This window comes from Mytilus californianus, unplaced genomic scaffold (genome assembly GCF_021869535.1).
Source record: "Mytilus californianus isolate M0D057914Y unplaced genomic scaffold, xbMytCali1.0.p SCAF_2, whole genome shotgun sequence".
Taxonomy (NCBI): Eukaryota; Metazoa; Mollusca; class Bivalvia; order Mytilida; family Mytilidae; genus Mytilus; species Mytilus californianus.
The window spans coordinates 107,862,215-107,875,899 of NW_026262668.1; the positions used below are offsets into that span (position 1 = coordinate 107,862,215).

Consider the following 13,685-nt stretch of genomic DNA (forward strand, 5'->3'; position numbering starts at 1 on the left):
TTGTGCAGAGTTATGGTCCTTGGACTTGGAAAATTCACTCAAATATTCAGTTTTCCTCACTTTTTTACATCATTCTTGAAGATATTGATTTAATAATTGGTACATTGTTTTATCATGACAAGTTACAGATCAAGTTCGAATTTTGGTCCGGTCTGATGATTTTGTGCAGAGTTATGGTCCTTGGACTTAGAAAATTCACTCAAATAATCAGTTTTCCGCACTTTCTTTCGTCATGCTTGAAGATATTGATTTGATAATTGGTATATAGTTTTATCATGACAAGTTACAGACCAAGTTTGAATTTTGTTTCGGTTTGATGATTTTTTGCAGAGTTATGGTCCTTGGACTTAGAAAATTCACTTAAATTATCAGTTTTCCACACTTTTTTTCGTCATGCTTGAAGATATTGACTTGATATTTGTTATATAGTTTACACCATGACAAGTTATAGATCAAGTTATCATTTTGTTCCAGTACAATTAATTTTTAACCGGTAGGGGATTATGTATTGCCATGCAATACTCTCAGAATGCTTGTTGTTTTCAAAATCAAAAAGCAAATATTTGAGGAGAAAAATAGTAAACCTATGTTTCAACTTACAAAATGCACCCAATACATTCATATTAGAATAACTAGAAGATGCCTGCGAAATCGCGGTACAATTTGGCAAGTGTTGAAAAAAAGAGTGTCAAGGATGCCTGTGTTTAAACATAAAAAGGGGGGAGGGTTCTGGACGTTGGGTGCCTGTGTTTACACATAAAAAGGGGGGAGGATCACTTCGACACGTTCAACGCCCATTTCATTTTTAGACAGTTCTGCACCTTAGTAAAAAGGGTAGATGTCGTTTAATTTAGCAAAATGATGCACTTACAATACAATACAGGATCCTTATAGGCCTAACTGTCCTATTTTCTATCCTTTCTTCTTACTTTCACTTTGATTTCGCAGGCAGTATGTCGACTGAGCATGTGCGAAAGCGTATAAGACATGGATCAATAACAGTCTCCGAATTTGGATATTTTCTCAAAAATTGGCGCTTTCTGTGGCAAAAAGACTGTTTCAAAGACAAATTTAGAAAGTACAAAACGCTACATTTATACGTCATATCACAAATATTTCCGACTTTGTATGGTTTTAGAGGAGCTGCGGCTCAATGAAATTGGTCTCTTCATTAAGTAGTATAGATATTTGGAGACAATAAAGATCTTAGTTTCAAGTCTATCTGTTGATCCCAGGTACTACAAAGATAATTGATTAACTTCATTAGAAGAATCTTTATTTGGTAATTCCTGCTGTTTCTAAAGATAAAACGTAAAAGGTGAAACATGTATTAACCAGGGAACATTATTTGGTTAAGATATGAAATTGCAATTTGCCTGTAAATGAAATTGTTGTGCGCTATTATTTGTTCACATTTTGCTCATTCATCTACTGAAAAAGTGTTTATCCTTCTCAAGACCTACACTAAAGTTAGTGCAATTGTCTGCAATAGTGCTATACATGTATAAGTGTTCTTTTTTTGTCAAACCATACCTAAATATAATTTGAAATTATTCAAACTACTCTTCCAATCTTTCTATGAGTGATTCCATGACTTTGATTAGTAAGAAGACTTACCCTTTTCATTTTTATTTTTTTGTTTCATTAAATTCTAGATTACTGCTTTATATCTAATCAACATACTAATATGTATGTGCAGTAGATCAACTTATTAACCAATAGGCAATTTTCATTTATATTTTAGAAATTAATATTGATACCCTCGCTTTAAAAAAAGGGGGGGGGGGGGGGTATACTGTTTTACCTCTGTCTGTCCGTCCATCCGTCAGTCCATCTGTCAGTCTGTCTGTCCCATGAATATTTTTCGTCGCATCTTTCTCAGGAACTACATTACAAGGATTTCTGAAATTTGGTTTCATGGTTTATAAAAGTCAGCTTTACCGTGTGATGCATTTTCAGATTCATCACTCAACAACTTCCTGTTTACCGTCAAGTATTTGGGCAGGGGTATCATCAGTGAGCAGTAGCTGGCAGTTTCACTTGTTTTAATTGATATGGCTATAACAAGCACTATTGGTACAGCCATTTGTTGCCCCTCGACAGAGTAAATTAGACTTAGGGTATGTATGCTGTTTCAGGTGGCGTCAACAATTTGTTAAGTTTGTGATTAGGTCAATTAAAGGGGGAACACTAAAGGTAAATCAATGATCTGTGGTATGCAGTTGTGAGAATATTTGGCCCGTCCCCTTAGTCATGGTCTTTTGACTCTGAAATTTTTGCATAGTTTACCTGGTTAAGTTTGTGATTAGGTCAGTTAAAGGGGAACCACTTATGATTAGTCAATGATATTTGGTATGCAGCTGTATTGGCATTGTCACATCTCATTTCAATGGATATTGTTTGGCCCTGTATCTTCAGTCATGGTTCATTGACTTTGAATATTTTGCATAATTTACATGTTCAAGTATTGCTATTATAATTTCAACATTTGCATTTTATTATGATTGCTTTACAAAATTACAAAGAGGCCAGACATATCTCTGTGTCAACAGTTTATTATTTAGATATGACATAAAGAGGCAATTACTATCTAACAATTAGGAAATAATTTTTTTTTATGAATTGTGACCATCACACATGTACAAAGAGAATATTTGACAAATTCTTTTTAACTGATTCAATGAAAAAATCAAAGACTAAGTATTAATTATCTTTTACAGAAGTCCTGGTTTGTCAAAACTGAAAATTGCTGGGTAGGATGGCCTAAACAGGTATGGTTTATTTTCATTCAAGTGATTTTATTATCATGTCAAGTAAAGACAATTGAAAATATTGGGCCAAATTTAACCAAGCTTGAACACAATCATCATTGGGGTATCTAGTTAAAAAAAAATGTGTCCAATGACCCCACCTGCAAACCAACATGGCCAACATGGCTAAATATAGAGCATAGGTGTAAAATGCCAATTGTTAAAGTTTGTGTTTGGGTCAGTTTAAAGGGAAACACCTATGATAAGTCAATGGTATTTAATATGCAGTTGTATTAGCATTGGCATTTCTTATTTCCATAAAGGTAACTTGGCCCTGCATCATTTGCCATGGTTCATTGACTATGAATGCTTTACAAAGTTACATGTTAAAGTATAGCCATTTTAATTTTAACATTTGTATTATACTATCAAAATTACTTATCTCTGTGTCAACAGTTTATGAAGTTTTGAGGTGCTTTTGAGGTATTGTTTAACTATGTGTAATTATATCATAAAGTTATAAGGTAATTGTTTAGAATTTCTTGGTTGATTACAGCATGTAACAAATGATGTGTACTGGTACTATGCAATAGAACTGGGATTTTACTGGAGTTTATTGTTTACATTATCAACAGACCATAAAAGAAAGGTAAAGAAAGGCTATATATGAAAATAAGGAGATGTGGTATGATTGCTTATGAGACAACTATCTACCAAAGTTAAAATGCCAAAGGCCAAGACATGAAAAATGTGAACACTATTCAAACGAGAAAACTAACAACCTAATTTATACAATACAATTAACGAAAAAGAAATATAACAAACATGAACATAGTCTTTTAGAAAAAAAAGTATAAAACTTAACTTTTGTTTTAGGAACATAAAGTACAATATCATGAATATGCACATCTATTGAAGTTTTGCACAAGGCATTTCCAGATCAGCTGGCCCCTAGGATAGTTTCATTCCACAGTGTTTGTCATATGTTGTCTGTTACACACAAACCTTTTTATAAAATCTTCTTTTTATGTCCCTTCTGCAATAGTAGGTGGGCATTACATTTTCCTTTATGTCCTTAGAGTATTAGGTACATTTTAATGTATGTCCTTAGAGTATTAGGTACGTTTTAATGTATGTCCATCGAGTATTAGGTACGTTTTCCTGTATGTCCATCGAGTATTAGGTACGTTTTCCTGTATGTCCATCGAGTATTAGGTACGTTTTCCTGTATGTCCATCGAGTATTAGGTACGTTTTCCTGTATGTCCATCGAGTATTAGGTACGTTTTCCTGTATGTCCATCGAGTATTAGGTACGTTTTCCTGTATGTCCATCGAGTATTAGGTACGTTTTCCTGTATGTCCATCGAGTATTAGGTACGTTTTCCTGTATGTCCATCGAGTATTAGGTACGTTTTAATGTATGTCCATCGAGTATTAGGTACGTTTTCCTGTATGTCCATTGAGTATTAGGTACGTTTTCCTGTATGTCCATCGAGTATTAGGTACGTTTTAATGTATGTCCATCGAGTATTAGGTACGTTTTCCTGTATGTCCATCGAGTATTAGGTACGTTTTAATGTATGTCCATCGAGTATTAGGTACGTTTTAATGTATGTCCATCGAGTATTAGGTACGTTTTAATGTATGTCCATCGAGTATTAGGTACGTTTTAATGTATGTCCATCGAGTATTAGGTACGTTTTAATGTATGTCCATCGAGTATTAGGTACGTTTTAATGTATGTCCATCGAGTATTAGGTACGTTTTAATGTATGTCCATCGAGTATTAGGTACGTTTTAATGTATGTCCATCGAGTATTAGGTACGTTTTAATGTATGTCCATCGAGTATTAGGTACGTTTTAATGTATGTCCATCGAGTATTAGGTACATTTTCCTGTATGTCCATCGAGAATTAGGTACGTTTTCCTGTATGTCCATTGAGTATTAGGTACGTTTTAATGTATGTCCATCGAGTATTAGGTACATTTTCCTGTATGTCCATCGAGTATTAGGTACGTTTTAATGTATGTCCATCGAGTATTAGGTACATTTTCCTGTATGTCCATTGAGTATTAGGTACGTTTTAATGTATGTCCATCGAGTATTAGGTACATTTTCCTGTATGTCCATCGAGTATTAGGTATGTTTTCCTGTATGTCCATCGAGTATTAGGTACGTTTTAATGTATGTCCATTGAGTATTAGGTACGTTTTAATGTATGTCCATCGAGTATTAGGTACGTTTTCCTGTATGTCCATCGAGTATTAGGTACGTTTTAATGTATGTCCATCGAGTATTAGGTACGTTTTCCTGTATGTCCATCGAGTATTAGGTACGTTTTAATGTATGTCCATCGAGTATTAGGTACGTTTTAATGTATGTCCATCGAGTATTAGGTACGTTTTCCTGTATGTCCATCGAGTATTAGGTACATTTTCCTGTATGTCCATCGAGTATTAGGTACGTTTTCCTGTATGTCCATCGAGTATGAGGTACGTTTTAATGTATGTCCATCGAGTATTAGGTACGTTTTAATGTATGTCCATCGAGTATTAGGTACGTTTTCCTGTATGTCCATCGAGTATTAGGTACGTTTTAATGTATGTCCATCGAGTATTAGGTACGTTTTCCTGTATGTCCATCGAGTATTAGGTACGTTTTCCTGTATGTCCATCGAGTATTAGGTACGTTTTCCTGTATGTCCATTGAGTATTAGGTACGTTTTAATGTATGTCCATCGAGTATTAGGTACATTTTCCTGTATGTCCATCGAGTATTAGGTACGTTTTCCTGTATGTCCATTGAGTATTAGGTACGTTTTAATGTATGTCCATCGAGTATTAGGTACGTTTTAATGTATGTCCATCGAGTATTAGGTACATTTTCCTGTATGTCCATTGAGTATTAGGTACATTTTCCTGTATGTCCATCGAGTATTAGGTACGTTTTCCTGTATGTCCATCGAGTATTAGGTACGTTTTCCTGTATGTCCATCGAGTATTAGGTACGTTTTCCTGTATGTCCATTGAGTATTAGGTACGTTTTAATGTATGTCCATCGAGTATTAGGTACATTTTCCTGTATGTCCATCGAGTATTAGGTACGTTTTCCTGTATGTCCATTGAGTATTAGGTACGTTTTAATGTATGTCCATCGAGTATTAGGTACGTTTTAATGTATGTCCATCGAGTATTAGGTACATTTTCCTGTATGTCCATTGAGTATTAGGTACATTTTCCTGTATGTCCATCGAGTATTAGGTACGTTTTCCTGTATGTCCATTGAGTATTAGGTACATTTTCCTGTATGTCCATCGAGTATTAGGTACGTTTTCCTGTATGTCCATCGAGTATTAGGTACGTTTTCCTGTATGTCCATTGAGTATTAGGTACGTTTTAATGTATGTCCATCGAGTATTAGGTACGTTTTAATGTATGTCCATCGAGTATTAGGTACATTTTCCTGTATGTCCATCGAGTATTAGGTACATTTTCCTGTATGTCCATCGAGTATTAGGTTTAAAGTAGTTTACCATGAAGTTGTGGTCACATCAACTTGAAACTAAGTGCACATATTCATTATGGTGAGAACATTCCAAAATATATAATATGATTGATCTTCATTTAGCTGTTCACTAAACATGAAATGTGATTATATGAGCGGGTCATGATGTTCTATGGACAGGTATTCTTGTTTTAGACTAAATGTAGGCTGAACTTAAACGAATCATTTTGAAAATTGAAAGAAATAGTAATGAGTCACTTTTTATGATAGATAGTGTACCTTGATTTAGTACCTTCCTGGCTGGCATTATTCTATCTGAAATGGGAAGGATATAGTTATGAGGTATCTGTTAGTTCATCTGTCTCTTTTGTTGATCTGTTCCACTTTTATATCCACTAATGCTCCTGAACAGCTTGAAAGAATTTGTTATCACTTTTACAGAATCTTATTCACATCATGTTATTTTGCACTATCTATTTCATTCTTCATCCAAATGATTTTAGGAATTTAATTTGGCATGACATGGACTTTGTCATGTCCGTACACAACAGTATTTTTAACACATTAAGTCTACCGGGTGTGCTTTATTTCAAGAAATGGGGCTCAATTATAACCCTGACTGGAGGGAAGCACATATCAAATTTTGTTAAACAGGAATTTCATTGCATTTGTTTTATGTCAAAAGGACTTTATATTTTTTCTTAATCTTTATATTAAAATGACGAATCAAAGGTTTCTAAGCTCAAATTCTTATTGCTAATTATGCTGGAAGAAAATTAATACAATCTGGCTTTTTTACCCAAATGTAGTACAGAACTTACCTTAGTGTATTTTCTGGGATAATTTAGAAGGTTAATTTGCACTATTTCAGTTCTCCCTACCTTGTTTACCTGCGTCGCCAAAGGCGAAATCAGGTCTAGTAGCCTGTGGACTCTGTCTATCAGTCTATTACAATTGGTCTATCCGTTCAAACAACCTTGGGTAGGACACCTTCGTCAAAGTTTCCTTGGTTTCAATGAAAGGGAATGATTTAATATTTGATCTACAGCTTGATGATGATGAGTTGTAGGGAGTGAGCAATACATTAGCTGTGTATCTACTCCCTGTTCACAGATAAGTTGAAATTTTACACATGTTGTACAAGGAAAATTTTCGTCAAAGTGTTTTAGGCTTCTATGAAAGGGAATGGTTTAATATTTAGTCTGCACCTTGATAATGTTGAGTTGTAGAGAGTAAGCAATTTTTAAATCCACTGTGCGTTTACTTCCTGTTTGCCAATAGTTTGAAATTTCACCACACTCATTGTACAAGGAAAATTTTCTTCAAACTTTTAATGGCTCCTATTTTAGGGAATAAATGTATATTTGGTCAGCAGCTTGAAAGTGTTGAGTTGTAGCGAGTAACCAATTTTTCATCTGCTGTTTAGCTTAGATCTTCTTCCTATATACCGAAAGTTAGAAATTTTACAACAATCATTGTACAAGGAAAGTTTTTGTCATGTTTTCTTAGTTTTGATGAAGGGGAATGATTTAATATTTGGTCTGCTGCTTGATAATATTGACCTGCAGCGAGTAAGAAATTTTTACATCCAATGTGCAGCCACTTCCTGTTTTCCTACATTTTGAAATTTTACAACACTTATTGTATAAGGAAACTTTTCGTCAAAGTTTTTTTGGTTTAAATGAAATGGAATGATCAATCATGCTCCAGTATACATGTAACCTCAATCAATTGCATGCAACAAAGCAGGTCCAGACCAGGTATTGGTCTTGTTTCTAGATGATACACCTGTTGTTAAAGATCAGGAAAGTTGTATGTGTGTAGGTTTCCAAATAACTGAAATTTGTTTTGATTGTTTTGATTGGTGGAATTAAATATATTGCCCAATGAGAAAGCAGCTTACAGAAACCTTATCATTGTATGAAGCTTTTCAATGGTCAAAGAACTATATGTGGTCACCACATGAATCTCAACATATGATTTGTAATAATTTTAAGATCATTGCTAGCAAAGGTTAAGGTCAAAGTTATTTAAAATATGCAAATATTTTGACAAAAATAAGGATTTTTAGTTAGTAACAGAGGGTCTTGAGGGGGTCTTCATTTCTTTATTAGTCCCCTATCGACGAAGTCGAAGGGGACTTTAGGTTTGCACTCCGTCTGTCTGTCTGTCCATCCATCAGTCCGGCAAATCAGTTTTCCACACTTTTTTTCTTCGTGCTTGAAGATATTGATTTGATATTTGGTGTATTGTTTAATCATCACAAGTAACAGATCAAGTTTGAATTTTGTTCCAGTCTGACGATTTTGTGCAGAGTTATGGTCCTTGAACTTAGAAAATTCACTCAAATAATCAGTTTTCCGCACTTTTTTTTTGTCATGCTTGAAGATATTGATTTCATGATTGGTATATAGTTGTAGCATGACAAGTTATAGATCAAGTTAGCATTTTGTTCCAGTACATTGAATTTTTAACCGGTAGGGGATTATGTATTGCCAGGCAATACTCACAGAATGCTTGTTCTTTTATGTTTTGGGTCAGTAATCTGTATTCTTAAATTTTAAGATCCCATTATTCTCTATTCTTTTTTTTTTTGCCTTGTTTTTTCTATTCATTAATTTTTTTGCCTTTTTTTTCTATTCTTTATTTTTTTAGGCCCATTTTTCTGTAGTTTTGGCCTATTATTCTCTATTCTGTTAACCCCATCCAGACCCTTGCAACTGAAAGAACATAAATTCACTAAGAAAATGAGAACAGCTACAGTGTTTCCATGCTAAATATTATTCCAGTTTTTGTTATCAATTCCTTGAAAAAGTTTGATTACCAAAAAATATAATTTGTTTAGTTGAAGCCAATTTTTAGGAGTACAGCTTTGTTTTGCACTGCTTAGTAGATGCTTCCTAGAAAGAAGTTAAGGCATTGGGGTTAGTGATCTTACTAAGATTATTACAAAATGAGTGTTATCCTTGTCGCTCCATACACCTTTTTCCCCCATTTCATTGAAGGTTTTATGCATTTTTGCTTGACTGTCAGTGTGCTGTATAAGGAGATTCTTCTGGGCTGAATTTTCTCTTCTTTTGAAATTATGGGAAACATTTCTTAAAGATGTACTTAGGTGAGGTTTAGAAATTTGTGTCAGATGTTCGGACTCCTTGGTTTTTTCCTTCAATACAGGGTGAAATATTTTGCCCCATAACACCCATTTTTCTTTTCATATAAGACTTCAAAAGCTCTTTAAAAGTCATTTACCAAATTTAAACAGATTAAAGATTACTTTTCTTTCGATTTGAGACTCAAATAATACCAATGCAAATATAAGGTAAACGTCCAAGTCAGCCTTTTCCCGCCAATTTTTCAAAATCAAAAATCTTGAAAAGGAGCTCCATAACCTATCAATATTTTTAGATTATTTTGTTCCTTAACTAATGCTCTTCCGACTTATAGTATCAATTTGAAATTATTGATTTTTTTAATTTCACCTAAGTACATCCCTAATTAATCATTTTAGTTTGACCTTGGGTCTTTTTCAAATTTTGGTTCATATTTTAATAATTTGTCTATTGTGGCTTCTCACTGAATTTTGAACATTGTTAGTTCTTGAATATTTGGGGTTATCATATTCAAATTTTAGGCTTGCCGTGATAATAACTATAGACATGTACCACCTTCAACAATGAGCAAAATACATACTGTATTGTCAGCTATAAAAGGCTCCAACATGACAATTTGTGCTTGTTACCAGAATACATCAAAAGTAACAAGTCTTTTGAAGACCGTATCTATTTAGAAGCTTTCTTGCATTGAGTTTTGGAGCTGGTGGGATAACTCTTTGACTAGATCAAACAAAAGATTAAATACAATTGGTTTTCACTTCTGCTTCATCTGGCATGCAAGCTTTAGAAGTAAGATTAAGGACTGAACAGGTCAGTATCCAAAACATATTTCTTGATTCATGTACTGTAATTTCAGAGATTAATGCATGCATTTATATTTGTGAATCAATCACTGATTACTGGTAAAAATGCAAGATCTAATTAATGGGATTTCAAAACTTTTATGTAAGATTTTGACTTGCAGATAAATATTACTTTGCAAAAAGTATACCAAAAATTGAGATGTTGAATAATATTACACATATAATCTTATAAATTTCATTAGCTTACAGAAGATGATTGTAGTTATTCAGACAACATTCAACAAGAAATTGAAAAGTAATTGTATATTGTCAATTTTAATCCAACTTAAGATCTAGTTTTCTTGCAAGCTGCTCTCTCTTACAGGATTTCACAGAAATGGTCACTCATCATGTAGTAACAATTCTCCTTGTCTTTTTTTCCTGGGTAACAAATTTTGTTCGAGTAGGGACTCTAGTGCTGTGTGTACATGATGCTGTAGATTATTTCTTAGCAGTAAGTATAAACTAAGTGACTATTTTATGATCAGTTGTCTCCTTTAATCATGTTTGCAATAAGGGTACAATTTGAATGTGGGTTTTGTTTTTTTGGGTCATTTAAAGGCAAATTTTTAGCATGTCTGTTTGGTTACTTTTTGCTAATTAAATTATTATGGTGTACCGTTGTCCGTCTGTTAGTCATCAACATGTCGTACAATAACTCAAAAACGCTTTAACCAATTTGCATGAAACTTTCGTGAATTGTTTATATCTATTGACGTGAGCTCCCCTTCAATTTTTATAAATTTTAGATTTTACATTTCCAAGTTATGGGGTGTTAGTCGTTAAAAAAGGGGGATTTTCCAGTTTTCAGACAATAACTCAAAAGTGCTTTGAGCAGTTTTCATAAAACTTTGGTGACTGGTTTATATCTATTAGAATAACCTCCCTTTAGTTTTTTATAAATCTCTGATATGACATTGAGAAGTTATGGAACATTATTCTTTAAAAAAGCGACGGGCGTATCATGCGCTCATGGCGCAGCTGTTTATTAAAAGATTTTCTTTATATAATGTAAATTTAGAAGTTATTGCATGCATTTGTAATAAGGGCCCCGCCAAATGGCGGACGCCCTATAGTGATCAGTCTGTCCGTCAGTCTGTCTGTCCGTCCGTCTGTCCGTCCTTAACCAATTGTGTCCGCTCTATATCTAGAGAACGGTTATGATTTCAAAGTTTAGGCTTGACATGTATATTAACCAACACCAGAGGGTGTGTCATAATGTATGTACAACTTCCTAGGTCAAAGGTCAATCTCAAAAACTGGTTTTAGTTGACAACCCCATGTCCTATGGTAAAGATCGTGTCCGCTCTATATCTTGAGAACCTTTATGATTTCAAAGTTTATACTTGACATGTATATAAACCAACACCAGAGGGTGTGTCATAATATATGTACAACTTCCTAGGTCAAAGGTCAAGGTCAAAAACTGGTTTTAGTTGACAACCCCATGTCCTATGGTAAAGATGGTGTCCGCTCTATATCGTGAGAACTGTTATGATTTCAAAGTTTATAGTTGACATGTATATAAACCAACACCAGAGGGTGTGTCATAATTTATGTACAACTTCCTAGGTCAAAGGTCAAGGTCATAAACTTCGGTTTCAGTTGACTACCCCATGTCCAATGATAAAGATACAAATTTTTTACCACACATTATTCACAGCGGGGCCCACAGAGATGGCTCCCATCTCAATGATTTCTAGTTGCCATTGTTGGACAACTGTCACAAATGAGAGATTGTTTATTTGATTTCAGGAAATGCTATCAATATTCAAAAAGTAAGTTTTGAAGGTGAAGGTTTTGTGTGTAATATTTGTGAGCGTTTACTTTACTGAATTCACTTATAAATCACCTTTAATTGGCACATACAATCTGTTACACAACACTAATACTGAACCACACTAAAGGATATCAATGAAAAGACTGAGGTAATTAACAGTGTGTGGTACAAACTGCTTATGTTGAATTTATAAATACTTTTGGGATGGTTGATTTATAACTACACTTGAGATAAACACATACATGTTGGATAGTACACAAGATGTGACACAGGACTTATATTATACCATACCGTTTAAATGAGAAATATTCTTTCCCAATAATAGCAGATGATGATATTACCAAACTGAAATAAGTCACAATGTCTGTAAAATTTCTTTTTGGCTAAGGCTGTTGCTCATATCTATTTTGTCCATAAACTATGTGTAAAATGGCCATTCATATATATATATATATATATGTAAATTTCGACATGATTATTACGTCATAGTGACATCATAAGCAAACTTTTTGCACTAAAGTTTCCAGTATTATACAGTGATATTGTTTGCCTCAAATAACCTCAGAAATTCGGCTTTTTCTCCTAGAGAAAATTCCCAATTACTAAAAAAAATGGCATAAAATTCCTCCCAATAAGTTGTACATTTTTTCCAAACGGTGATGGCATCGGTAGTAATGTACGTAAATTTCGTATTCATGTTATTATTTTGATATTATGAAAGCGCTTTTGAGATCCGGGTTTCTGATTAGAATCATCGCAGTGTTTGTAACACACATGGTTTTCAATGTATTAAGTACTGTAATTTTTTCCGTTTCTTTCCCCTCCCCAAAAATTTCCTTTCCGGTTGAAAATGTCTCACAATTCAAAATATTACATGAAAAATTCTTATTCAAAACTTCCCAATTTCCAAAAAAAAATGATGCATTTTTCCCCAAAATTAAGGGTAGAGGTAGTTTTGAAAAAAGACAACAATATCACTGGTATATATTTCTCTATTCATTTATCAATTTAAATTAACATAATTTTGGAAATCTGCCATTATTGTTCTTATTTTGCAATTTCAGGGGCCAAAGAAACATCTGTTATCATACCTTCTTTTTTACAGGATACAATTGAGTCACCTTGTGTGTAGTATTGGTGCTCTGAAAAAACCTTTACATATACATCACTTTTTGGGCTTTACATTATCATCATTAACATGTCAAATGTTTTGATGCTTAACCTACATATGTCTGGTATAAATGTTTTGTAACTTAACATACATATGTCTGGTTTAAATGTTTTGTTACTTAACCTACATATGTCTGGTGTAAATGTTTTGATGCTTAACCTACGTATGTCTTGTATAATAGTTTTGTTGCTTAACCTACATATGTCTGGTATAAATGTTTTGATGCTTAACATACATATGTATAGTATAAATGTTTTGTAACTTAACCTACATATGTCTGGTATAAATGTTTTGTTACTTAACATACATACGTCTAGTACAGTGTATAAATGTTTTGTTGCTCAACCTACATATGTCTGGTATAAATGTTTTGTTACTGAACATACGTATGTCTAGTATAAATGTTTTGTTGCTTAACCTACATATGTCTGGTTTAAATGTTTTGTTGCTTATCCTACATATGTCTAGTATACATATTTTGTTGCTTAACCTACATATGTTTAGTATAAATGTTTTGTTGCT

The 13,685-nt window shown here is 33.6% G+C and overlaps 1 protein-coding gene across 1 annotated transcript in view; it reads left to right on the forward strand.

Annotated features, from left to right (window-relative positions):
* LOC127730688 (ceramide synthase 2-like) overlaps positions 1-13,685 on the forward strand; it is a 90,528-nt gene that overhangs the window by 35,125 nt on the left and 41,718 nt on the right. Inside the window, exons 5-7 of the mRNA XM_052239212.1 lie at positions 2,721-2,771; positions 3,307-3,399; positions 10,538-10,666. Coding sequence (XP_052095172.1) covers positions 2,721-2,771; positions 3,307-3,399; positions 10,538-10,666 — 273 coding nt within the window. The remainder of the gene's footprint in view (positions 1-2,720; positions 2,772-3,306; positions 3,400-10,537; positions 10,667-13,685) is intronic.